General features: G+C 32.6%; 3 protein-coding genes across 3 annotated transcripts; 2 read left to right on the top strand and 1 right to left on the bottom strand.

Annotated features, from left to right (window-relative positions):
• Positions 1-6,354: 6,354 nt before the first annotated feature.
• Positions 6,355-7,967, bottom strand: LOC129911716 (uncharacterized). Its single transcript, XM_055989589.1, has 3 exons — positions 7,924-7,967; positions 6,613-7,870; positions 6,355-6,551 (listed from the first exon to the last, which is right to left on the bottom strand). The coding sequence occupies exons 2-3, from the start codon at positions 7,805-7,807 to the stop codon at positions 6,457-6,459; spliced, it is 1,290 nt and encodes a 429-aa protein (XP_055845564.1). The 5' UTR covers positions 7,808-7,870; positions 7,924-7,967; the 3' UTR covers positions 6,355-6,456.
• Positions 7,968-11,638: 3,671 nt separating this feature from the next.
• LOC129910528 (general vesicular transport factor p115) lies at positions 11,639-20,279 on the top strand. Its single transcript, XM_055987946.1, has 5 exons — positions 11,639-11,859; positions 12,228-12,744; positions 18,149-19,266; positions 19,337-19,502; positions 19,571-20,279. The coding sequence occupies exons 1-5, from the start codon at positions 11,782-11,784 to the stop codon at positions 20,179-20,181; spliced, it is 2,490 nt and encodes an 829-aa protein (XP_055843921.1). The 5' UTR covers positions 11,639-11,781; the 3' UTR covers positions 20,182-20,279.
• A 2,962-nt stretch (positions 20,280-23,241) lies between these two features.
• Positions 23,242-24,430, top strand: LOC129910319 (matrilysin-like). Its single transcript, XM_055987655.1, has 2 exons — positions 23,242-23,841; positions 23,904-24,430. Exons 1-2 carry the CDS (start codon positions 23,702-23,704, stop codon positions 24,202-24,204), a joined length of 441 nt encoding a protein of 146 aa, XP_055843630.1. The 5' UTR covers positions 23,242-23,701; the 3' UTR covers positions 24,205-24,430.
• The last annotated feature ends 641 nt before the right edge of the window (positions 24,431-25,071 follow it).

Below are 25,071 nucleotides of genomic sequence, written 5' to 3' on the forward strand. Positions count from 1 at the left end.
TGTTTGCAAGTTCTTGAATAAAATTTGTTCTTTATAACCTAAAAAACAAAAAATGATTTCTTTTTTATTTCCTATTAGACAAGTTTGATGTGTCCACGTTTTTCTATTCTACTAGCATGAATCAAGACCAAGTGAATTTTCCAATTTGAAAAGTGTGGTCCAAGGGAAGAAAATTTGATTAAATTGGTGAGAAATTTGCACTTGAACCACTTGACAAGAAGTGATTCCATTCTGAAATGTGTTTTATCCTATTTTCTGTGAGGTACACTTGGTGGTAAGGTTCATGGTTTTAATTTTAGTTGAGTAGTTTGCAATTTTTCAAGTGCAATGTGGAATTGCCGGTGAGGTAGGCAAGTCGTGACACTGTTGGATTGGTGTTCATACAGTGCACGTGCTTAAATTACCTCGGCCGCTGTATTTACAGCTTTTTGACCGGGCCAAAAGGGTTGACAAGTGTGATTTTTATTGACTGATGGATGTATAGTAGGTATATGTTATTAAAAATGTTAAAGTAGATTCCAATAAGATAAATTGTTTAGTCTTTGAATTAGGTCCAGTGACGAGCAAAAGTGGTCAAATGTTTTGCTTTTTGAAACAGTTGGTAAATTGTATCGTTTGATATCTAGATGATTCAGTTGTTCATTTTGTCTTCAAAATAAGTTAAAGGTCTGCAAGTTCTCTTCGCAAAATATATAGGAATCCATCATCATTTCGCTGGCTGAGAATTATAAGGTTGTATTTCATACAAAAAATGAGTCAGTATAAATTAAAAAAAAAAAAAAGACGAAGATACTGGTAAAACTAAAAATCTGATACAACTTCCCTGGTTTCACACAAATTTAATTATATACCTAATAAGGTTCCATCTTATTCAAAATGCAACATAAGTATATCTTGCCAACAGATTTAGGTTTGTCCGAAGGTACCTACCTACTTTGTTGGTACTTTTGATTTCTTTTGTTTTAAGTTATTTAACTTTTTATTTATTAGCTGTGTTCCTTTGGCCTTAACCCATTTCCGACTAACGTTGCGTTTTCGCAACGTCATGTTTGAAGACTTCTGGAACATAACTGATTATATTTTTAAATAAACTAAAAAATTATTTGGAAACATAGTCAAATTATCTAATCGACCTGTTTGTTGATTTTTTTGTAAAAAAGTTTTTTCGAGCTTTTTTGGGGCTATGAAAATTCGAGTTTTTCAAAATTTTGAGGTAAAATTTTTGAACTTTTGAAAAATATAGTCAAAATTATAATTTTTCTAAATAGTCTCAACTACAGGTTAATAAGGGTTCAAATTATATTCTAAAATAGTGCTGAAGTAATTTATTTGAGTTGCCTGCTTGTCAGGTAAGATGAAAGCATTACGTTGCGTTTTCGCAACGTTAGCCGAAAGGGGTATGAAACTTTTTGAAATAATTTTTTTTTACATGGTGTATGAATAAATTTTATTTGAGTATTTTTATGAAGAAATGAACCAAATAAAGATACACTGGGTAATTAAAGATTGTTGAAAATTTGTAATAAGTTATACATTATAATATGGTAATTTAATGCTTTCAAAGAATGGGATTTTGTGCGGTATTCATCGAAGTATTTTTGATGAATCGGGATATAAAAATTCTTGGAGGAAAAGCAGTTTGGCTAGAACATTTACAACGTCGAAATGGAGCACTTCATTGGGATTTCCTTCCGTTTGGATATCTGGTTCATTGTTTGTTTCTGATCGCAACAGGGAATCTACAACAAATATTCTAAATTCTAGTTTTGGCATTGGTGTTTCCTTACCAAACTTTTTGCAAATGCCATATATTTTCAATACTTTTAGGAACGCTTCATCCAGCGCATTTGATAGTCAAATATAATTGATCAGTTCGAATCCGATAATTTGCTTGAAGCGTTGTCATATAAATCAATTCCATCCATTCTTTATGATGTTTTCACGAATTGAATTTGGCATTGGAATGTTGACAAGTTTTCCCTTTATTCGATCAAACCGTTTTGCCTGATATAGTGGTGAGTCCATCAAATGATTTGATAAGACTGTTACAATTGTTGTTCCAGCGAACAGGTGCAATTTCATTTTCGTTATCGAATGAAAAATCAATGAAACCATGACTTTTTCTCATTTGTTTTAGTTCGGTCAGCTCTGATTTACCACTTTATTCTCAGGAACTATGAATGTTAATACAACACAAGAGTTGGTTTTTTGCTCTGCATTGAGAATAAATCAAATTACCTGTTAGAAGACGGTATTCTAGTTTGTAAGACTTAAACAAAATTGTCGATTGTTGGCGGTTACTGATTTGGTTTATCGATTTTTGAAAATAATCAATTCAGAGAAGTTATCACTAAGTAATTGCACTACGATAAGAATTGAATGAAGTAGTCCCTTTTATCATTTTTTTGACAACATCAAACATACTGTCACCAAAACGATGTCGCAAGTGTTTCAGACAATACTTTTTTTTCTGCAAGAAATGTATTATCTTGATTCATATCCAGAATGCATCGATGAGTACCACACAAAAAACCTTTTTTAGTAAGCATAAAATATCAAAATATAATGTTTAACTTATTAGAAATTATTATTTATTATTTTATTTTCAACAACCTTTTATTACCCAGTATATTTTTATTTGGTTAATTTCTTCATAAAAATACTCAAATAAAATTGGTTCATATTTGTAAAAATAAATTATTTAAAAAATTTTGATACCCCTTTTAGCTAACGTTGCGAAAACGCAACATGAATTTTCTGGAAAACCAAAAGCTTTTCCAAAAATTTTTTCAGATTTCCTCTAATTGGGCCAAAAACAGATAGTGTGTAAAATTTCAAGTTTCTAAGTCAACTGGAACTGGTAGCCGCCGGGAATGGGTTAAGTATCTACTGCTAAGTACTTCTGGTTGTATTCAACTCCATTTCTTCTATAGAAAAAATGTCTTTGAATGGATTCAGAAGTCCTAAAAAGTACTTTACTGAGCCCAAAGGAACACAGCCATTAATACGAACTTTAGGAACTTCACAACCTCGATTATGAAAATAAAGTTTTCAACTAATCACTTCCAATTCTTAATTAAGATGTAAGTACATATCCTCGGCGTAAAGCAAAATTGTTCTAAGTCATAAAAAGCAAATTTTACAGGGGGGTAATTCCATGAAAAAGTGGACACAAATTTTGAACAAATTATGCAGTTTTTTTTTTACTTTTTGTAATAGCAAATTACTATTTACAAAGGGTAACACTTTATACAAGTTGCAAGAAAAGATTCTTTGTTGTATTCCCTTATGGATAGAAAATAAATTCAGGGAGTTTAAATAATCTAAGAGCAAATTTAAAGCATAAGCTTGCCAACTAAAGAAGAATTTCACATGAATATGACGGAAAAACAAGCCCACAGAAATCTAGATGAATCTAATAGTGACGATGACAATATTCCCTTGTGATTGCTAAAATAAATTAACATTTAAGCAAGCTTCGGTACACAATATTCGATTTAAAAAAAAACTTGAGTGAAAATGCAGCTTTGCTAGAACCACAAATCGTAGGTAACAAATGAGTTACCAAAATAATGTAGCGTGAGTTACCTAAATATTTTAAAATTATTCCTCGAAATATTGAACAATTGTTTGATTTTGTCACTAATATTAAAAGCTTGTAATTTTTTATGTATGGAATATTCATTAAAAAACAAATAAAGATTCTTAATTTCGCAGAAAAACTTCATACTGTCGGACTCTTAAGACTCGTGCCCGATTTTTGTAACGTGAGTTACCATCATACTTTTATTTGTCCCAAGCAAATGCTAAAAATACAGAAATTTTTTTTTTTTTGTTGATTATGAAAGTAATAGCTATGCTCCATTCATTGATATAATTTCGTATCAATTTATATTAAAATTAACAAAAAAAAAATTATTTATGTATTGGAAATTTTTGTGAATGTAACGTGAGTTTCCATGGAATTGCCCAGGGGACGATTTTTAAGTTTCAAATTAATTTAAAGCGACAATTTTCTGCTCGTTTGCCATTCAAGTTATGTTTTTTATAAAGTTTGTTCTTTTCTCTTGAATAATATATATACAAGTTTACCTCATTAGTAGGTGCATACTATTTTCAAATATTTTTTAAAACTCAAAGCCCAAAATTGGATATAGAACAATTCCTATACAAGTACATTTTATCCTTAAATTAAAAGTGGACTTAAAACAAAATATGATGGGGCTTTGAACAATCAAGAATACTCGGGCTCATTTTCAAAAGGCTACTTCCCTGTTTTTATTGTTCTATGTCCCATTAAATTATAATATCTGCGGAATGAAATTTTTTTGACAAAAACGGAAAGAGCAACCTCAAATAAGTAAAACTACATCATTAACACAATTTCCATAAAAAGTGGATTTAGAACAATTTTGCTTTACGCCGACGATATGTATAGGGTTAGGTAACCCGAATGAATTATTGCAACAATTTAGTTTGGATAGTACATATTTTGGTTTAAAAGAGTACAGAACGAGATAAAAAAAAAATGCTTCCTGTTTAGCAAAAGCTCTAGGGTGAAATGAGCTAACTTGATAATCAATAGTTGATAGTTAAAAAACGACAAATTATGGAGCAAAATCTTCGTTTTTTGGCTATTAACTATCCACTATCAAGTTAGCCGATTCCACCACTGTTGTTCAATACCAGCAAAAACATCAAAAGATCTTTTATTTTTACTTTAGTTAGAAAAAAGATAATTTCCATAAGATTTCATGTTGAGAAATTTGTGCAAAAAAGTTTTATGTAACCTAAATCAATGGGTTCTATATATGTATATAACACTGGTTTACAAGGGTTTTGTTGCCGAAACAAAAATATACTTTTCTGGAGGTTTTTGGTGTGCTGAACTCGAAGTCCGAAGTCAGAAATAACTAGTCAGCTCCCGTTTTTGAGATATTACCGTTAGAAAATGTTCTTTGGACCTTCATCTTTTGTATAAGGAAAATTGTTTGAGCATATTTAGGAACGGTTTCTATAAGAACTATTTTCCATTTTTCAATACCTGCTTTAATCTTTTCAATATCTTTTGTATTGCCCTGTACCTTTTTTCCGTGTACCTAATTCAACTAAAGCAGGAATTTTTGTTTTCTATAAATGCAACTACGTGATATTTTTTTTTCTGTTATTTAAAATAGAATTTGACAAAGTCCTTTCACTGTTTAGTGCAAAACTTAAATAATATAAAAATAAAATGAAAGCCTATTTCACGATGAAAGTCACTTTTTTTCCATATAAAATCCATTTATTACATGTAAGCTCTTTATGACTATAAGGTTCTATGTTGAACATAGAACCTTTTTCATAATTTTTAACAAACTTTTTCATAAAAAGATTCTGTCATTTTCTAAAAATGCTCGTAAAATCCTTTTTTTTTTGTGGTGAAATTTATGTTTTTTTATGACTTTTTTAGGGTCCTTTATAAGTTGAGAATCTCCAATGCATTAAAATATAATTGCCTTGCATTTCTTCTCATTCAATTTTAAAGAATTTTTTCACATTTTCATCTTGTTCGGCCTCCAACAACGAGTTTAATGGAATCTTCAAATATTTTTCCAAAGATTTTTCTTCTAGTAAAATCTGAAGTCGATATTTCCAGTTCGAGAAATTCCTTCCATCGCTTTACTTTTTGCTAAATATTTTCCATATTCTCTTTAATGAACAAAATCTGCTTTTGACTCGATTTGAAAAAACAATAAAAACTTATATAACCCAAGACGTTATATTTAAAGCCATTGCAATAAAACTGCATTTTTAATTTTTCTCAAAAAAGTCGAACAAAAAAAAATGTTTTAACAAAATGTTGCCCTAAATGTCGGCTCTTCCCCAATATCAGATTTTTTTTCAAATTTATATAGAATCATCTCTTAAAATCTACAACTAAACTAACAAAAAAGTGCTTTGAGCTGCAAGAGCAAGAACATGCGACCATAAAAAATATAATTACCGATTATATAGCAATTCCAGATATATGACTCCGGCTTACACACCGTTGTGTTCCTCCAGTTAAGCGGTTCCATGTAAGTCCGTCTTGGGACCACAATACTCCGACTTAACTGTTTTCCCTTAAGGTAAAGGATTCACCGGGTTGACCTTAGAAAACGTCGGCAGGCCTCCCGGCTTTAAATTAGGATTGTTTGGGTTTGCCTCTACGATAAGAAATCGGCATAAGCTAATGCCCTTTTGCTTTATAAATTATCTTATAACGTACAAAATCATATTCTCTGTCTATTGGTTCCTTCAAAACATGCTTAGTAGTGACCAACGAGCACTTTGTAGTTTATGAATTAAGTTGAAAGTATTATAATAAATCAATGAAAGTTTTAAATCATTTTTATTAACTTTTGGTCAAGAAAAGTGAATAAACATAATTTATTACATATTTTTCTGATAACTTTATAAATTCAATCAAATTAATTAATCTGAATCTATTAAATCTATTAAATGAGGAGGCATTCTGTAGATACCATATAGTTTGTCTAACCAAAAGATGATCTGGCTTCCACAAGTACCTAAAGAAATGTAAAATTATTTTTTAATAATTAAATTGACTAAATAAAATTTAGTTACTACCCCAATCATCATGATCACATTCCTGTAAGCTTTCTTTGTTTGTGGTTCCCATGCTATTTTGTATACCAAATTCACCAGTACAGAGGAAATTATCATTTCTTGTTTCTAACCAACCAATTGGTGCACTACCATCTTCTTGGCACACAAAGCAGGTGCCAGGAGCGTCTTCGGTTCTTTTTCGCTTGAATGCATAATAAATAGCCTGATTGGATGCAAATTTATCAAAAGCAAATGGAGAGCATAAACGTGCTGGCTGATTCCACAAAACAAGTTCAGTTCCTTCGTTTTCACAAGTTTCTTTAAAAATAAAAGCAGCACTATTTGGACGATGTTTAAATTGTGCTTTAACGATTTTTATGCTTGTCATCCTTCCAAGTACTCCTGAACAAAGCATCATTGCATAATCACTGTGACAGAGTAGGCCTCGAATAGTGTCACTATCGTCAAAGTCACAGTTTTTACATTTTTGAATACTATCAAAATGCATTGGCCTTATTGGTTTATAGCCTAAAAGATTCTCAGTTGGTATACAATTTTCCGGTGTCCAGCCGCTCGGAAAAGGGGACCATTCGTATTCTGTAGATTCATCTCCAAGAGAACCTGATCTAATAACATACTCAGATGTAATATAAGGGCTAAAGTAGCATTCATAAACATTGTGACTTGTTGCATTAACTGGGCCAAATGTTCCCGAACGACAAGGCAATCGAGAGGAATCATCATCATCGCCTTTAAATGATGGCTGAGGAATTGCAATATCTGGTAGATTCCAATCTACCTCTGTGCCTGATTTTGCAATATTTGTACCAATGCCACAGATATAATCGTAGATGGGTTCAGGGATATTACATAAATTCGCACCAATCGAATCGAGTGGATTCGAGCGAATTCTTTTACTGTACAACCTTCCAAGATATAGAAGATATGCATTTAATAACTCAGTCATAACATGCTGATAAATGCAATAAGGCAATTGTCGCTCTAATTTATAATTTTCATGAGTCAATTTGAAATAGACATTTCTTATGAGAGGAGTGAAACCGGCAAAATCAAAGTTGTGTGAATACCTCTTAGTTTGATGGCTTCCACGACAATGACCTGTGTACAGCAATTCATTTGCATCGTTTGGATTTCTTGCTGGTCTTGAATTCCGAGGGGGAGGTCTCCTCCGCCCACCAAAGTGTCTTTGTGCCATAGTAAGTTGGATTGTACAGGCGCCTTTTCCAGGTTCCTAATTCCACCTAATGAAACAAACAATCTACTTTTGCTGTAGTAACTGTAGATATATGCATTTAAGATTATCTTTTGTACCACCAATTTACTTTTTGTTGTGAGAAATAACCAGTAACCAGAATGCACTGATCACTCAACAGTCAACACTGGGTCAGTGGTACCACTTTACTTCAATTGAAGTAGATCTACTTTTTTTTTTCAAAAAAAATTAAAATCTACTTCCTACTTCGCACCATCACAAAAATATCGAAATCTACTTCATTTAAAAATCTCTGTTTCAATCTACTTCAAGTTATCAAAATATAAGCCAAATCTACTTCTTTTTTTTTTTCAGAAAACCAAATATTTGACTAAAAAATGGTTATAAACAATGTATAAAAATACATTTATGACAAAATTATGTAGTTTGAAGGAATACAATATTTTGGTTTTAGTTGTTTTTACTAATTAAATTATAGAATTTTTTTGTATTAATATAGATTTTTGATGAAGAAAATATATTTTGAAATCTACTTCGATTTTTTTCAATCTACTTCCATTTTTTCTTCAAATCTACTTCGACTTTTTTTCTGCAAGTGGTAACGCTGGTTCCGACCGAAAAAAGAACCGTTCCATGTTCGTTCCGGCTTTGGAACTGTTTTGCGCATCTCTAAAAAATACCAAGACTGGAAACCATAAACAAAAAATACCAAGACTGGAAAATTTCGTACGTCTTTCCCCCCGAAACCCTTTTGCGTACAGTGCTGTCTGTGAATATATGTGAAAGCCACCACCATAAACAAAAAATACCAAGACTGGAAAATTTCGTACGTCTTTCCCCCCGAAACCCTTTTGCGTACAGTGCTGTCTGTGAATATATGTGAAAGCCACCACGTTGGTAAATGACGTTAACACGCACACATTTATAGATTCACGACATTCACCACACATTTGACACGAACACAACGATAGGTTCACGACATTCACCACACCTCGCAGCTTGTAGGCAAACGTCAGTTGACCGCCGAGTTTCCAGTCTTGGTATTTTTTGTTTATGGCCACCACGTTGGTAAATGACGTTAACACGCACACATTTATAGATTCACGACATTCACCACACATTTGACACGAACACAACGATAGGTTTACGACATTCACCACACCTCGCAGCTTGTAGGCAAACGTCAGTTGACCGCCGAGTTTCCAGTCTTGGTATTTTTTGTTTATGCTGGAAACTTTCGTACGTCTTTCTCCCCAAAACCCTTTTGTGTACAGTGCTGTCTGTGAATATATGTGAAAGCCACCACGTTGGTAAATGACGTTAACACGCACACATTTATAGATTCACGACATACCCCACACATCGGACACGAACACAACGATAGGTTCACGACTTTCACCACACCTCGCAGCTTGTAGGCAAACGTCAGTTGACCGCCGAGTTTCCAGTCTTGGTATTTTTTGTTTATGCCCAAAACCCTTTTGTGTACAGTGCTGTCTGTGAATATATGTGAAAGCCACCACCATAAACAAAAAATACCAAGACTGGAAACTGAGCGGTCTAATGACGTTTGCCTACAAGCTGCGAGGTGTGGTGAATGTCGTCAATCTATCGTTGTGTTCGTGTTAGATGTGTGGTGAATGTCGTGAATCTATAAATGTGTGCGTGTTAACGTCATTTACCAACGTGGTGGCAATCACATATATTCACAGACAACACTGAACACAAAATGGTTTTGGGGGGGAAGACGTAGGAAATTTTCCAGTCTTGGTATTTTTTGTTTATGGCCACCACGTTGGTAAATGACGTTAACACGCACACATTTATAGATTCACGACATACCCCACACATCGGACACGAACACAACGATAGGTTCACGACTTTCACCACACCTCGCAGCTTGTAGGCAAACGTCAGTTGACCGCCGAGTTTCCAGTCTTGGTATTTTTTGTTTATGTTCACGACATTCCCCACACATCGGACACGAACACAACGATAGGTTCACGACTTTCACCACACCTCGCAGCTTGTAGGCAAACGTCAGCTGACCGCCGAGTTTCCAGTCTTGGTATTTTTTGTTTATGACCTATACCTTTGGATTTTTTTGCTTGTCAACACAGCTGATCGATCAGCTGAGATTTTATATGGGATTACAACAACACTAAGGTATCCAGATACCCTTGGATCGGTACGTGAACGCACCCACTCACTGATGTCTAGACCAGTGGTGCCACTTTACTTCAATTGAAGTAGAACTACTTCTTTTTTTCCAAAAAAAATTAAATCTACTTCCTACTTCGCACCATCACAAAAATATCGAAATCTACTTCATTTTAAAATTTCTGTTCCAATCTATTTCAAGTTATCAAAATTTAAGCCAAATCTACTTCTTTTTTCAGAAAACCAAAAATTTGACTAACAATTTTTATAAAACAATATATAAAAATACATTTACACCGAAAATATGTAGTTTAAAAGAATTCAATTTTTTGTTTTTAGTTTTTTTTTACTAATTAAATTATTTAACTTAAGTAAATTTAATAGAATTATTTTTTTATATCGATTTTTTATAAAGAAAAGGATATTTTGAAATTTACTTCGATTTTTCTTATGTCGTTTTCGATTGGCTCTCCGGAAGCGTCCGGAATCATTCAGAAGCCTTCTGAAAGCGTTTTATTCGCACGAATATGACAGGCAGAACGCTTCTCAGAAGAGAAATTCTCTTCTCGATTTAAAATCGGAATTCACTCGAGAAGCACTAACACACGAATTTTTAAAAGTCAAATTAATCACTCAATCAATATTTTTTTTTATTTTTTGAAATAAATTAATTTTTTTCCGAAATAAATTTTTTAATTAATTTTTAAACTTGCCTAAAATATTTTTAAAACCAACTTCCCTATTAATTTCTTCAACATAACGAATTTTTAAAAAATTTAAAACATTTTAATTGAAAGAAAAATAAATTAATATAAATATTTGACATTTGAAATTTAAAAGAAAAACACACAAACACAAAAAAAAAAACAGAATTGAGTGGAAGCGATTTGACCTGTTCCATTCGATTTCAGAATGAGTGAATCCTTGAGTGAAACCAATCGAAAACGACATTAATCTACTTCCAGTTTTTCCTCAAATCGACTTTTTTTCTGCAAGTGGTAACGCTGGTCTAGACTAGAGCAAGAGCTGGACATATGATTAGGGATGCAAACGATACATCGATGTTTTTGTTATGTATACATCGATGTTTCTTAAGCCGATACATCGCGGATACATAATTTTGTTACTCGTTTTTCTTTTTTTGCATAAAGCCTGGTACGCTGCTCGCGCTAAATTTTAGCTGAGACAAAAATTCCCATACAAGTTATCGATAACTTGTATGGGATCCATTTTAGCTCGGATAAAATTTTTCGATGATTTGTATGGGAGCTAAAATTTAGCGCGAGCAGCGTACCAGGCTTCAGATAAAATTTTTCGATAATTTGTATGGGAGCTAAAATTTAGCGCGAGCAGCGTACCAGGCTTAAAGCCTGGTACGCTGCTCGCGCTAAATTTTAGCCGAGATAAAATTCTCATACAAGTTATCAATAATTTGTATGGGATCCATTTTAGCTCGGATAAAATTTTTCGATAATTTGTATGGGAGCTAAAATTTAGCGCGAGCAGTGTACCAGGCGCTGTATACTAGGCTTTACGAAATAATTTCATAATATTTGTTTATCAATAGAATATTTGAAGAAAAGTTTCAGTTGCCTGAAGCACCCTGCACCATAATCACCACACTCTATATTCACCTTCCATGTTCACCACGCATGTGTCAACAAAATCCAAAAGTGACAGACGGGACGTGGACACGTCAAATTTGTTAGGATTTTTTTTTTTCCAATTGAAAAAAATAAAATTTCACTTTCTATTCCGATTGCGGGTGGATAATTCAATTAAAAAACAATATTCGGATGGATTTTCTTAAAAGTGGAATAAAAACGGTCCTCGGGACATCCGAGCCAGGTGAACAACCAAGTGCTGCCGATACTGTAAGTCCTACAAATGCGAAAAATTCCAATCCAAATCATTTACTCATTTATGTATTATGTTTATTTTATAAGAATAAAATTAAATCAATTTATTATTGCAAGAAATTTAATTTATTTATATTCACATAATTTGTACATTTCTTAATAAACACAAATTTCCACGAGCTCACTTTTAAACTAAAAAAAAAAAAAAAACAAACCACTTTGAAGGTCAACATGTTTTAAAATTAGATCAAACAAATTTTGATGCAAGTTCAAATCAAATCAAACCAACATGCATTCATTAGATTCTTGTGTTTTTCCTTATAATTGCATGTGACTGACTGATCGCTGACTCTTTTAAACTTTCACCCAAAACAATACAACAGGTGGAAAAGCTTGTAGATCGAGTAACGTCATCGACTTTGCTCGAAGACCGACGAGATGCCTGTCGCGCACTCAAAGCACTATCTCGCAAATTTCGCATCGAAGTTGGCGCTCAGGGAATGCCCGCCTTGATTCAAGTGCTGCAAAATGATTGCCAAGACAGTGAGATCATTTCATATGCACTCGACACGCTTTGTAATATTATGTCGTCGAGTGAATTTGATGAGGAGGCAGACAATCCGACAGTGACTGTGAATGTGGGCGAACAGTTTACGGAAATGTTTATTAAAACAGCAGAGAATGTCACTCTGGTGATGGGCTATTTGGAGGAATATGATTTTAGGGTGCGGCGGTCAGCTATTCAGCTTATAACTATTTTGATTACGAATAAGACTAAGGATTTGCAGGAAATTATAATTGTCAGTCCGATGGGAGTTTCAAAGCTGATGGATTTGCTGACTGACAGTCGCGAGGTGATACGCAATGATGCACTGTTGTTGCTCATTCAATTAACTAAAGGTAATTATTGGCTTAGAGATAATTTTTAATTTTTATAAATGGGTTATTGTTTTCGTAGGAGTAACTTGATAGTGGGAAGATGCTCTTTTAATCGTTATTAAATTTTCGAAATAATAATCATTTTATTGATTTTGTTACATTAGGCTCTTTTGGTTTTGGAATGCGTATAAATAAAAGACTTTATTGCACTATTTCACCGAACGTTTCTAAAGAATTCTGTACTTATTCAGGAGATTTTGTTCTTTATTCAATACTTGCACTAAATCCTCATACTATAGTTACTACCCCAAAATGTCATCATCCCGACAAAACTTACACAAAATGAAAATAAATTAAAAAAAAAATCAGCCCTATTGTGAGTTTCACGTGGAATGTTTTCCGCCCGGAATATTTTTGTTCACCCGGAATTTAAAAAGCTATCAAGAGTTGCACCCGAAGGGAATTTACATTTTCCGCTAAACTTGTTTCTTGTTCGGCACCAAAAAATTTGGTGAGAGAAGAGCTGTCGAATACCTGACAAATTACCTAAAAAAAAAGTTGAAAATACAAGGAGATGTCCTAAAGTGAACAACTTTTCGCCCGGAATTCACAATATGGGAAAAGTGAAATTCAATTTTTCCGGGTGAAATCCTTTTCACGTAAAACTCACAATAGGTCTGAATAATAATGAAATAAAACAAGCAGAAAATAATAATAGGTCCGTTTAATAAAAAAAATTTAGGACAGAACAGTTCAGAGCAGCACAAGTTTGTAAATACTTTCAGAACAAGACAGAACAGAAAAATTAAACTTCGTATTTAACAAGATTGACAATTGTCTATATCAGTTGCAAAATTTTAATTTCAAAAATCATTTATTAAAATGATTTTCTACTCAAATAAATGATTTAATATATTTTAATATTCTCGTATTTTTTTTTGTTATTAATCAAAAACTCTTGAGAAATTCAATTTTTAAACTCGTATTTTCTCTTATTTTATCACAATCAAACAAACATCTGACAATTAATTAACACTTTGCACTCATTTGCTATACCCCAAAGGTAGGAGCAGGAAAACTTGAAATTTTCTGTTCTGAACAACTTCATGAAACATAAAATGACAGATTGTAGCACAAGTTGGGGCGAGTTTTTTTTTTCATGAAACACAAAAACTTGTACTTTTCGGATCTTTTCTGTTCTTTTCTGTGCGATCTAATTTCACTAAGGCCCAATTTATTGACTCTCCATTAAACTTAAATCGCCATTAAAAAAAGGAATTTTAAAATTAAAAATCAATTTCGTTTAATTCAGTCTCTTTTAAGGTTTTTTTTGAAGTTTGACATCATTAACTAATTGAGCATTAAATTTAAAAGTCGTTTTAGTTAAAACACCAAATTCGACCTTTTAAGAGGGATTTTTAGAGCAAATGGAGGTTTTAAACCGAATTTCTAATTATTCACTCTCTATTAGTGTCAAATGTCATTTCATTTATTTTTTTTATTTGAATTATTATTTTATTTGAAAAATGTCAAATGAGCTAAAGAATTATTAAAAAAAAACATCACGATTATGAAAAAAAGTCCACACTAGAATTTTTTTGTAGGTATACACACATGCATTTGTACCATAAAAAAGAGCAAAATTCAAAGAAATTCAAAGATAATACTAGATCTACTAGATTATATTCTCCACTTCAAAACTAATCATTTTTGAGATGCTGCATAATACATACATAACATACATAACATTGCAATTGAAGCCATGAGAAGAAGAGATATAAAGCTTACTTCTAAACCAATGACACGAGATGAATGCCGATAACACTTAAATTTAAGTTGTTATTTGACACCGATGGAAAAAATTAAAAATTTCACTTAACTCCTTCTTCTTCTCATGGTTTCAATTGTAGGTTGTAGCATTCTTTGGTTACCACTAATATATCGTTAATCTCTTGCATTTTCTGGCGTTTTCAGCTGCAAAATACTTACGGGCCATAGTTTTTTGGTTTCTCTTCCAATTCAAATCTATTTGATTTGACAAAATTGTAGCTTTTGACAGATTATTTTTCAAACAAAATAAAAAATCCCTAGGATATTTTTAGCAGAGTTTTAAATTTAAAGGACTTTAACTAAAGAAGAGTGAATTAAATGAATTTTTAATGATGTATACTTAGGTCCAATTTATTCACACTCCATTAAATTTAAAGTCGCCATTAAAAAAAGGGAAATTTTAAAATTTGTATGCGATTTGACAGTTTTATAATTTTTAATGGAGCCTTTAAAAATAATGGAGAGTGAATAAATTGGGCCTTAAAGGCGACAATAGTTTAACGAGGCCGTTAACTAAAGCGATAAATTTCAAAATTTAATGAAGGCTCAATAAATTGGCCCTAAATTAGAAAAGAAATTAATATCATAGCTTAAATTCAGGTACTTGATTAAACTATTAAGAAAACGTTTTTTGAGTTCTTCGGACATTATTTTTTTGTGTAAGGCAAGGCGCTCACATGCGATTTTAGTCGAGCGATTATTCAGTCGCAGAAATGGATCACAAGGATTTCAATGCCTGTGCACACACATGCTTCCCGCGATTAAAAATTTGAAAATTGTGTCTACAATCATTAAAATTGTTGTCATCTAATTTGCGACTGAATAATAGCGCGATCAAATTCGCATGTGTGCGCCTAGCCTAAGGCCCAATTTATTCACACTCCATTTAAAAAGGAAAATTTTGAAATTTGTATGCAATTTGACAGATTACTAATTTTTAATGGATAATTTAAATATAATGGAGAGTGAATAAATTGGGCCTAAGTGAAAAAACTATAAAGATCCAATGCAAATAGAATTTTCTGAAGTAAATTTGAGTTTACAATTTTATAAATACATATTATGCTTACTGTTTCCAGATTCTTACTGTTTCTAAATTCTAATGTCTGACAAACTTTTTTTCGCGGCATTCTAATGTGGGTAATGTGGGTTACAAAAAAACGACATTTTCAATTTATTATCCAGTTTTTTTTTTTAACGTTTTGAATACAAAATATTTCCTACCACGACAATCCGAATAGTACTCAAGATATAAGCTATCATCATGAACCATTTTCATTCCTTAGAGATTTCGTTTTTGAGTAGATAAATCAAAGACGTTAAACAAAAATAAAGTGGGATCTTTTTTCATCTCGATTTACGAAATAGAACATAATAAAAAGCGAAATCCCTATAGAATCGTTGTTTTTACTCAATTTAGGTTCATGCAAAGCGTACTTATATATATTTTAGCTTTTTAAACGTCTAAAATAAGATGGATGTTGTTTAGTTTTTGTAACAAAAAATGTAAACAAATTGGCGAATTTTTAAAATTACTTCCATTTTTCAATCGCTTAAAGCTCCCTCAAAAGAACAAACCCTTAGAGCAAGAAAAGCTCATTTATTGAAGTTGTTAAATGCCTTTCCACCGAAAAAACTTATATACAAGAAAATACTTCCAAAATTTTGTATTCGCCTAGAGAACAAACCCTCAAAATTTCATTGAAATCTTTAAACAGTTACCGATAAAACTTATATATGAAGAAAGTGGGCGGGGCAATGGGCGGATTTTTCTGAAAGTTCTTCCAAAATATTTTATTCGCCTAGAGTCAATTTAGTCAATCTATCGCAATACTTCCACATTTTGAAGTACGTACATAAAAAGAAGTGGCTGACGTCACGTTAAAACCAAACGTTTCGTATGAATTCCTTTCTTTTTCTGGGGATTTTGCTCTTTATTCAATACTTGTACTAAATCGTCATACTATAGTTACTACCCCAGTATTGCATCATCCCAACGGCACTGACAAAAAAATGAAAATAAATAACAATAATGAAATAAAACAAGCAAAAAATATTTAAAAAAAAAAAATTAAACTTCATATATTTGGGGTCAGTAGGTAAACCTAAAAATTACATTCATTTATTTCTAGGAGCTCTATTTTTGGAAATATTTTAGTCATCATATTTTGGGGGTAATTTCATACTTATTTTAAAGTTATGCTTATTTTAACTGTTTGTTAACATTTTCCAGAACATTTTTTGTCGAACCTAATGCATTTGGGTTCACTAAGCCTAAAAATCTCACTGGTTGCTCTCTAGGAGCTCTATTTTTTTTAAAGATATTTTCATTTTTCACATTTTGGGGGTAATTTCATACTACTTTTTTTTAGATTTTATTATTACAAGCGTTTTTGAAGTTTTGCTGGAAAAATTTATGTCGAATGTAATGTATTTCGGTTCAGCAAGTAAAATAAAAATACAAAAAAAAAAAAAATTGTATGAATGCCTTTTCATGTATGAATTTAAAAACTAGAGCTGCTAGAAAAAAAAACTAATGTTGTTTTCGGAATCAGCACCCTAAATATATTAAGAAATGATAAACAACAGTCTGGAAAATTTATGTGTGTTCGGCAGTGTAATTCACTGAATTGTTTTGTCGGCGACTCAACAATCAGCTTTCCATATTCGTTTCCATCTTCACGTCCCTGCTTTTTGGGCCAGAACGGTTGCGTATGATTAGTTCATTAAATTCTGATCATTGGTAAATGCGGATGTGAGAAACGGAGTAGAATTCAATGCTTCGAAAACCCAATGATATCTTTTGTCTTTTGCCCATTGCCATTATCTATGAACCGTTCCTGGATTAATGAAACCGAAAAGCTGCCAGTGCTAGGAATGTGTGTTAATGATGATTTGTGTTGAAACGACCACAAATTTCAAGTTGCCAAATGCTTAGGTTTTCTAAAAAGGTGCAGGAAATTCTTTCTTGATTTAACTTTAATTTAAAAGGCCTACATCCTTCCTAAACTAGAGTTTATTATTCAGACGCTTCTCAAACATCTTTGCGCCTACTAGATAGGGATTAGTGATGGTGCATTGATCCAATCGATGAATTATCTCGAACAGCCGAAATGTCCACTGCCTTTTTCCCTTTTATCGCTTTTTTATAATCAGTGCTCTAGTGAAGTAGCTATCTGCACTTTATTTTAACCCCAATTGCCGCCTCGCTAGGAGTGCCCATAAGTTTTACGACTTCGGTCGTACAGTCAAGTATAGACCCATATTTTAGCCGTTAAACCCGTATGTGGAATGCTTTACCTGAATCTGTCTTTCGTCCACATTACAACCTAGACAAGTTTAAAATCAATGTATGTTTGTGTCTTCTACTCAATCCTCTCCTTCTTTCCTCAATGCTAGCACTGTGTTTTAAGAGCATTCATAACCCCTTGTGTGCGCTTTCGAAACTACTACCAGTGGTTTGGCTATTTCTATCCAAGTTTTGCTTTTACGTTAAAGAATCTTTGTTTTTTTTCTTATTCGGAGGATTATACCATTATACTTTAAACTCCATTCCCAATGAATATTTGTTAATTTTTTAATTTCTTAATTTCAGGTCATTCCAACATTCAAAAAATCGTAGCCTTCGAAAGTGCTTTCGATAAACTTTTCGAAATCGTTCGCGAAGAAGGCTGCTCCGATGGTGGAATCGTAGTCGAAGACTGTCTTATTTTAATGTTAAATCTTCTTAAAAATAACTCCAGCAATCAGCAATTCTTCAAAGAAGGCAGTTACATTCAAAAACTAGCACCAATGTTTACTATTCCACCAGAAATCGAAGAGATCGGTTGGTCGCCGCAAAAAGTCTCCAACATTCATTGTATGTTACAGGTTGTGCGTGCATTAGTCACACCAAGTAATCAGCAACAAGTAATTGCATCGTGTCAAAAAGCCATGCGATCTTCCAGATTACTTTTCTCTCTTTGCAACATTCTAATGAGTAGTGGTGTTCCAGCAGATATTCTTACCGAAACAATTAACACTGTTGCGGAAGTGGTTCGTGGCGATGCCAATAATCAGGAGGATCTTAGTAAAGTATTGGCCCCCAGTAATCCTCCACGACCGGCTATTGTTGTGCTCCTGATGTCAATGGTCAATGAAAAGCAACCACTTGCTCTGCGTTGTGCCGTTCTATATTGCTTTCAATGTTTTCTCTATAAGAATGAATCTGGTCAAACTGCAGTCATTCAAACACTGCTCCCTTCCAGTACGGAAGTTTCTAGCCTCACAACTGGTCAGCTGCTGTGTGGCGGGCTATTCAGCATGGATCCTTTGGCAAATTGGTTTTCAGCAACTGCTCTTATGCACGGGCTAGTTGATAATGTCACCCAAAAAGAAGAACTGCTTCGTGTCTTACTCGCCACCGCAGCTGGAAGTCCACCGATCTCGCTTCTGGAACAATGTACGAATCTTTTACAAAAGGAAAGCTACAAACTACAGAGCAAAGTCGGTCTGCTGATGCTTCTAAGTATTTGGCTGAGTAATTGTCCAGCTGCAGTAAAAGCACTTATTTCAACACCCGGATGTGTGGCATATTTGATAGCGAAAGTCTGTGCCAACGAACACGATGAGAACGAATATTTGGTGCAGGGATTGTGTGCTTTCCTCATGGGATTGTGTATTCAATTTAATGACAATACTGCTCCCAATAACAAACGAGAAGATATTTTACAAGTTAGTATGGATTATATTTTTGATGGTTTATGGATTTATGGATTTTAGTTTTCTAATTTTTGTTTTATAGCTCATAATCAAAAGAATAGGACAGGAAACATTCTGCACAAAGCTGAGTGATGTTTCCAGACATGAAGCCTACAGTCGTGCATCAAAGACGCCACAAATTCGAGCAAAAACTTCATCGGATCTATTTCTAGATTATGAGTACTGTAAAATGCATAAATCTCTCGAAGGTAAACAAAAATATAATCCCTTTAGACCATATAGAATACAATTTTATCCAAATATACTCCTTTTTTAGCATCAATAGTTAAGTTTATTGGTGGTTTTGATGTCAACGGAACTGATCTGACGGAACTTACGCTAAGTTCAGAAGCGTCTGTTCTTGTTGCCCAATACAAAGGCATCATTCGTGGTCTGGATACAGAAATTTGCACTCTGAAAGATACTGTTCGTCATTTAGAAGCCCGTAATGAGGAATTAGAAAAATCCCTATCACAAGTTCAAGCTACCAATACACAACTCTCAGATCAAAATCTCCTATTAAGAGCTCAATTAGCTGCAGTTGCTGGACCAAAAAATTCATCTTCAGATCAGCAGCCACTAATACAACAAGCTACATCATCTACATCAGATCCAGTTCATTTAGAAAATGTACGTCTCACAAAAGAATTAGAGTCATTGAGAGAAAAATTGACTGAAGAAATGCGTCGTTCGTCTGGTTATGCTGACGATTTAACCAAACTCCATAAAGATCAAGAAGATCTTTTAGAACTTTTAACAGATCAGGAAAATAAAATAACAAAATATGCTGGACAATTGAGATCGGTTGGAATAGAAGTGGAAGAAGATGTTGATGTTGATGTTGATGTTAGTGAAGAAAAATCAGATAAACATGGAGAAGTTATTTAATGATTTGTTTTTAAAATTTAATAAAATTGTATGTATATAATAAGAAATTATGGAAAAGAAAATTTATTAATAATAATTATAGTTAATAATCCTCTTTATATGATGGTTGTTTTCTGATATTTTTTTTTTGTTAAAATTAAGGTTTGTTGAAATGAATTCTGAAACGAGATTATTTGTAGAAGTTGTGTAAAATTGTGAAACACAAATTTTCTAGTTGGAATATTTTTGATGTGAAACACTCATAAGCATTGAAAAATTATATATGAAAGTTGCAATGGGAAAAAATCAGCTATGAATGAGAATTGGCGCCACAGTCACCTTACAGGATACGTATATTCAAAAGAAATAAAATGCACGACTTGGTTGAACGTACTTGCTCTTGTAGTTCAAATGTACCTTTATCTTAAATATCTTATGGAAATTTAAAATTTTGTTTATTGTCGAGAAAAAAAAATTAAAAAAAAAAATCGAAAGTTAAAAAAATTAAATGAATTAAAAACTTTTTTTTTTACATTTTACAAATGATGTCTATAAATTTTGAATAAAATTGCTTTATGATTTGATGAAATACATGAACTTAAAAAATATGACAATTTTTGAAAAACGGCAATGCCGTATTTCCGCTCTCTGATTTTTTTGAGAAAAACTTAAAACGCAGTTTTGTTAGAATCAATTGTCTACACCAAATTTCATCAAAATCGTTAGAGCCGTTTTCGAGAAAATTGCAATACCTCGAAAACGTTATATGGGAGATATGCGTTTAAAAGGATATACATATTTGAAAAATAAAAAAACAGGCCTAGAGAATTACGTAAAAATCATCTGTACCAAGTTTCAAGCAAATCCATTCATCCGTTTAGGCCCTAGCTCGATGTACAGATGGACGCACACACGCACAGACCGACGGACGGACGGCATGACGAAAACCACTTTTTTTATCTTCTCCATCATCGTAATGTTGGTTTTGATTAAAACCTCGAATTTTTTTTTCTACACGAAACCAATACTTGCCCTATAGAGCAAGTAAAAAATGAAACCACCTGAAAAGGACTTTTCGGTTACTAATTAACCAAAACTTTAATAAAAAATTTCTATTTATATTTTGTTTGATTTGTTTATTGTTTGCTTTCGTAATATTTTAAAGTAAATTTTAAAAATAAAATTTTCGATTCTTATTTGATAGATTTTGTTTTTCTGATTTATTAATACTGACGCCAAAAAAAGATGAAGCTGTTATTTATTTTATATCGATTTGGTGGTGTTTGCACCTAGGCTAAAACTGTAATTCTCATTATTTGCACGTTTTCTACGTGCACTGTGGCGTATACGTACTCTTTTTTATTTATTTATTGGATTTTTTTAACTATGAGGAAAGTGGAAAGAGAAAATGGTAGATCAAGCTAGAAATTCTATGTAGTATGGTGGTATGACACATTATTTTAAAATATTTTATAATGCTGAATGGAACGAGAATTTATACGAGTACATACCACAACTTAAAAAAAATTTACGTTCGGGAAGTTTTAGGGACTAGCACACGTCGTTTTCTTAAGGGAAATTAAGGTGGACGAGAAAATCGAGTTAGGGAGATTTTGTTTGCCTCACTTTCCAAAAAAAATCCTAAATTGGAAGGTTTTTTTTTAAATTTGTGTACACTTTGACATCAACATTGGACATATACTTGCAATTAAATATGTTTTTTTTTTTTTTAATTTATATTTATTTATTTATAGACAATAATTACATATTTCCATATTCAACGAGGTACTTTTTATGAAAATCGGTTGAGTACCGATTGAGAAAAAAACAGGCAAAACTACTTAAATCGGTTGAAAATTGACGACACTAGAAATTCCCTATGTTCAAATTTTGGGGTCATAGTGAGAAACAATTTTGTATCAGTGTTACAAGCCATTAAAAAAACGATAATTCTGAGACCGAGTATTTTTCAATGTTAAACAGACAGGGTACCTAATAGTTCCTTAAATGTTATCTACTTATTTAAAATTTCAGGCCCCTTTTTTAAATCGTTCAAAAATGTTTAAGCAATTCACAATATTGGGAAAAATACCTATCTCTCTTGGGATATGAACCCAATCTACCATAAGTAAGAGGCTGTCACCATGTCAACTACGCTAAAAAAAAACTTTTAAAATTGATATAACTTTCTAGCATATAAAGTGCTAGATATAAAATATATTCTAAGAGTCCACAGAAAATTTTGGGAGTGGAGTTATAACCAGAATGTGAGTATGTAGTTTTATAGATTTATGCGTTCTAATAACGAATTCAAAAGTCTCGCAGCTTTCCTTTTATATAAACAAATTTTAGGAAACTAAATTATATAGGACAAGCTCAATTCTCTCTAGGGTTTTTTTAGTACATCTAATTGCCGAAAAAATAAAATTTCCCCTCTACCTATATATAAATTATTCAATGCTGATACTTTATAACAATCTTAATTTGCAAAATTAACATCCCAATTAGAACAAAACTCTGAATAAAACTACCCCTTTTTAATGATAAGAATGCATTATTTTTTGAGAATCTACAATATTTCATTCACAAAAAATATATTTAAAACAATCATAATGTACACATGAATGGTCCTTAATAAACCACGAAACTTTCTATATTTATAACACTGATAAGTTTTTTTTTGTTTATGCTTAAAGCAAATTAATGATGTATATTGGCCATTCGTACTCAAGTTCTCGCTTTTCCAATGGGTCAGTAGTCAGCCAGTCTTGTCGCACAAGCACAATGCGTATACGAACTGATAACAAACAAAAAAATATATACCATCACCCAATACAAAAAGCTACAGGCAACCCTATCGTTTATACAAAGTTATCAGTTGCAAAAAGTCGTTCCAGAAGTTCAAACGCACCAAGATAATATGTCCATACTCAAAAGATTAATTCAATTTTCTAGTGTTTTTATAGTTTCATTCATGTTTAATTTTGGATGGAGCTATCCAGTTAGGGGACATCTTCCAGGTATTGAAGTTCCTTCACCAAAATTGGTGAGTTTTTTGAAAAAGTTAAAAACAAACACAAGTCAAATATTATATAAATTTAAAAAAAGATGAATTTCATGAGAAGATTCGGCTACTTGGAGCCAAATCCCAGTGACTCGGAAGCTCTTTATCATGAAGTTGCAATAATTGAAGCCATCAAGAATGTACAAAAATATGGAGCACTGAATCAGACCGGCGAGCTGGACACTCCCACATTGCGAGTAAGATTACAAAATTTTAATCATCTTCAAAATGGCATTGGCATCATTTTTTAAAATATGTTTATTTTTAGTTGCTATCTTCTCCACGTTGTGGAGTTCCGGACATAGAATCTCGTTCTCTTAATCGATCTCGAACAAAACGTTATATTATTGGTGCTAGATCTTGGCAGAAACGTAAAATAAAATATTAGTAAGTTTAGTTTTTTGAAAATATTTGTGTTTTTGGTTTTCCAAAGCCTAAGGTGTGTTTTGCATAAGCATAGCTAATTGGTCGGCCAAAATGCCGAGGGGACAGATTGTACGAGATTTGGAAAAAGCCTTTGATATGTGGTCTCGCTATAATCGATTAAAATTCCAACGTGTATATGAAACCTCAGCAGATATTATTGTTGGATTTGGCACACACTATCATGGAGATAAGTAAGAGAATTTATTTTTCAAATAAGCCCAAATCAAAATATTAATGAATTGTTTTTTCATAGCTTTCCTTTTGATGGACCTGGAAATATTCTCGCTCATGCATTTTATCCCTATGAAATGGGCTCATTCGGAGGTGATATACACTTTGATGAAGATGAAAATTGGATAGAAAATTCAACAAACTTGGCCGAAGGTGTTGATTTCTATTCAGTTGCTTTACATGAGTTGGGTCATAGTTTGGGTTTGGCTCATTCACCAGTTTATTCATCGATAATGTTCCCCTATTACAAAGGACCTGGACAGAATATTTTAGATTATGATGATGTTTTGGCGATGTATGAACTTTATGGTAATTTTTGTTAGTTATTGTTGACCGAAGAAGAACAATAAAGAAGAATTACATTTTTAGTTCAGAGAAGATTACCTGGCGACGATAAACTAGAAGCATATACTCCTAGACCAACATCAACCACATCAAAGTATGAAGATCCGACGACGACGGAGAGTACTTGGCAAGGGCCAACAACAAAAGCAAACACTGGGTTCACGTATGAAGGTGACTATGAAACAGTTAGTAATCATAAGGTAATGCCATTATCTCATTTTTCGGTTTTTCTATATAATCCAAATGACTTAATCATACAGCATAAATACTCTACAAACATGATTTGGAAAAGTACTGAAAAAACATCTACTAAGGTCACAAAAAGAATCCAACCTTTTCCTACGACAACAAAGATCCCAACAAGAATTCGACCTAAAGCTCCTGGAATTAATATCTGTCATGGTCATTTTGATGCGGTATCTTTAATTAACGGATCTATTTATATATTTAAAGGGAAATATGTTTGGAAAATTACAACAAGATACACAATTGCTAGTGATTACCCAAAGTCAATACATGAAATGCTATCGTTTCTACCGAAAAATATTGAAAACATCGATGCGGTTTATGAACGTTTTGATGGAGCTTCTGTATACTTTACAGGTAAATCTTTATATTTCGTCGGCGGAAACCAAAATTGTTCTAAGTCACAAAAAGCAAATTAACGATTAACAAGTTTCAAATTGATTGAAAGCGATATTTTTTGCTGGTTTACCGACCAAATTATATTTTTAAAAAGTTTGTTCTTTCCTTTTGAATAAACCATACAAACTTACTTCATTATTAAATACATACTATTTTTTAATATTTTTAAAAACTAAAAACCCAAAATTGGACATAGAACA

Source organism: Episyrphus balteatus, chromosome 2, assembly GCF_945859705.1.
Source record: "Episyrphus balteatus chromosome 2, idEpiBalt1.1, whole genome shotgun sequence".
Lineage (NCBI taxonomy): Eukaryota > Metazoa > Arthropoda > Insecta > Diptera > Syrphidae > Episyrphus > Episyrphus balteatus.

Excerpts from the sequence above, each read along its gene's own strand:
- LOC129911716 (XM_055989589.1), bottom strand. The coding sequence starts at position 7,807 with ATGGCACAAAGACACTTTGGTGGGCGGAGGAGACCTCCCCCTCGGAAT. Across the intron at positions 6,552-6,612 it reads ATGTGATCATGATGATTGGG|GTACTTGTGGAAGCCAGATC; the intron begins GTAGTAACTAAA and ends ACATTTCTTTAG.
- LOC129910528 (XM_055987946.1), top strand. The coding sequence starts at position 11,782 with ATGGATTTTCTTAAAAGTGGAATAAAAACGGTCCTCGGGACATCCGAG. Across the intron at positions 19,267-19,336 it reads AACGAGAAGATATTTTACAA|CTCATAATCAAAAGAATAGG; the intron begins GTTAGTATGGAT and ends TTTGTTTTATAG. Across the intron at positions 19,503-19,570 it reads AATGCATAAATCTCTCGAAG|CATCAATAGTTAAGTTTATT; the intron begins GTAAACAAAAAT and ends CTCCTTTTTTAG.
- LOC129910319 (XM_055987655.1), top strand. The coding sequence starts at position 23,702 with ATGCCGAGGGGACAGATTGTACGAGATTTGGAAAAAGCCTTTGATATG. Across the intron at positions 23,842-23,903 it reads ACACACTATCATGGAGATAA|CTTTCCTTTTGATGGACCTG; the intron begins GTAAGAGAATTT and ends GTTTTTTCATAG.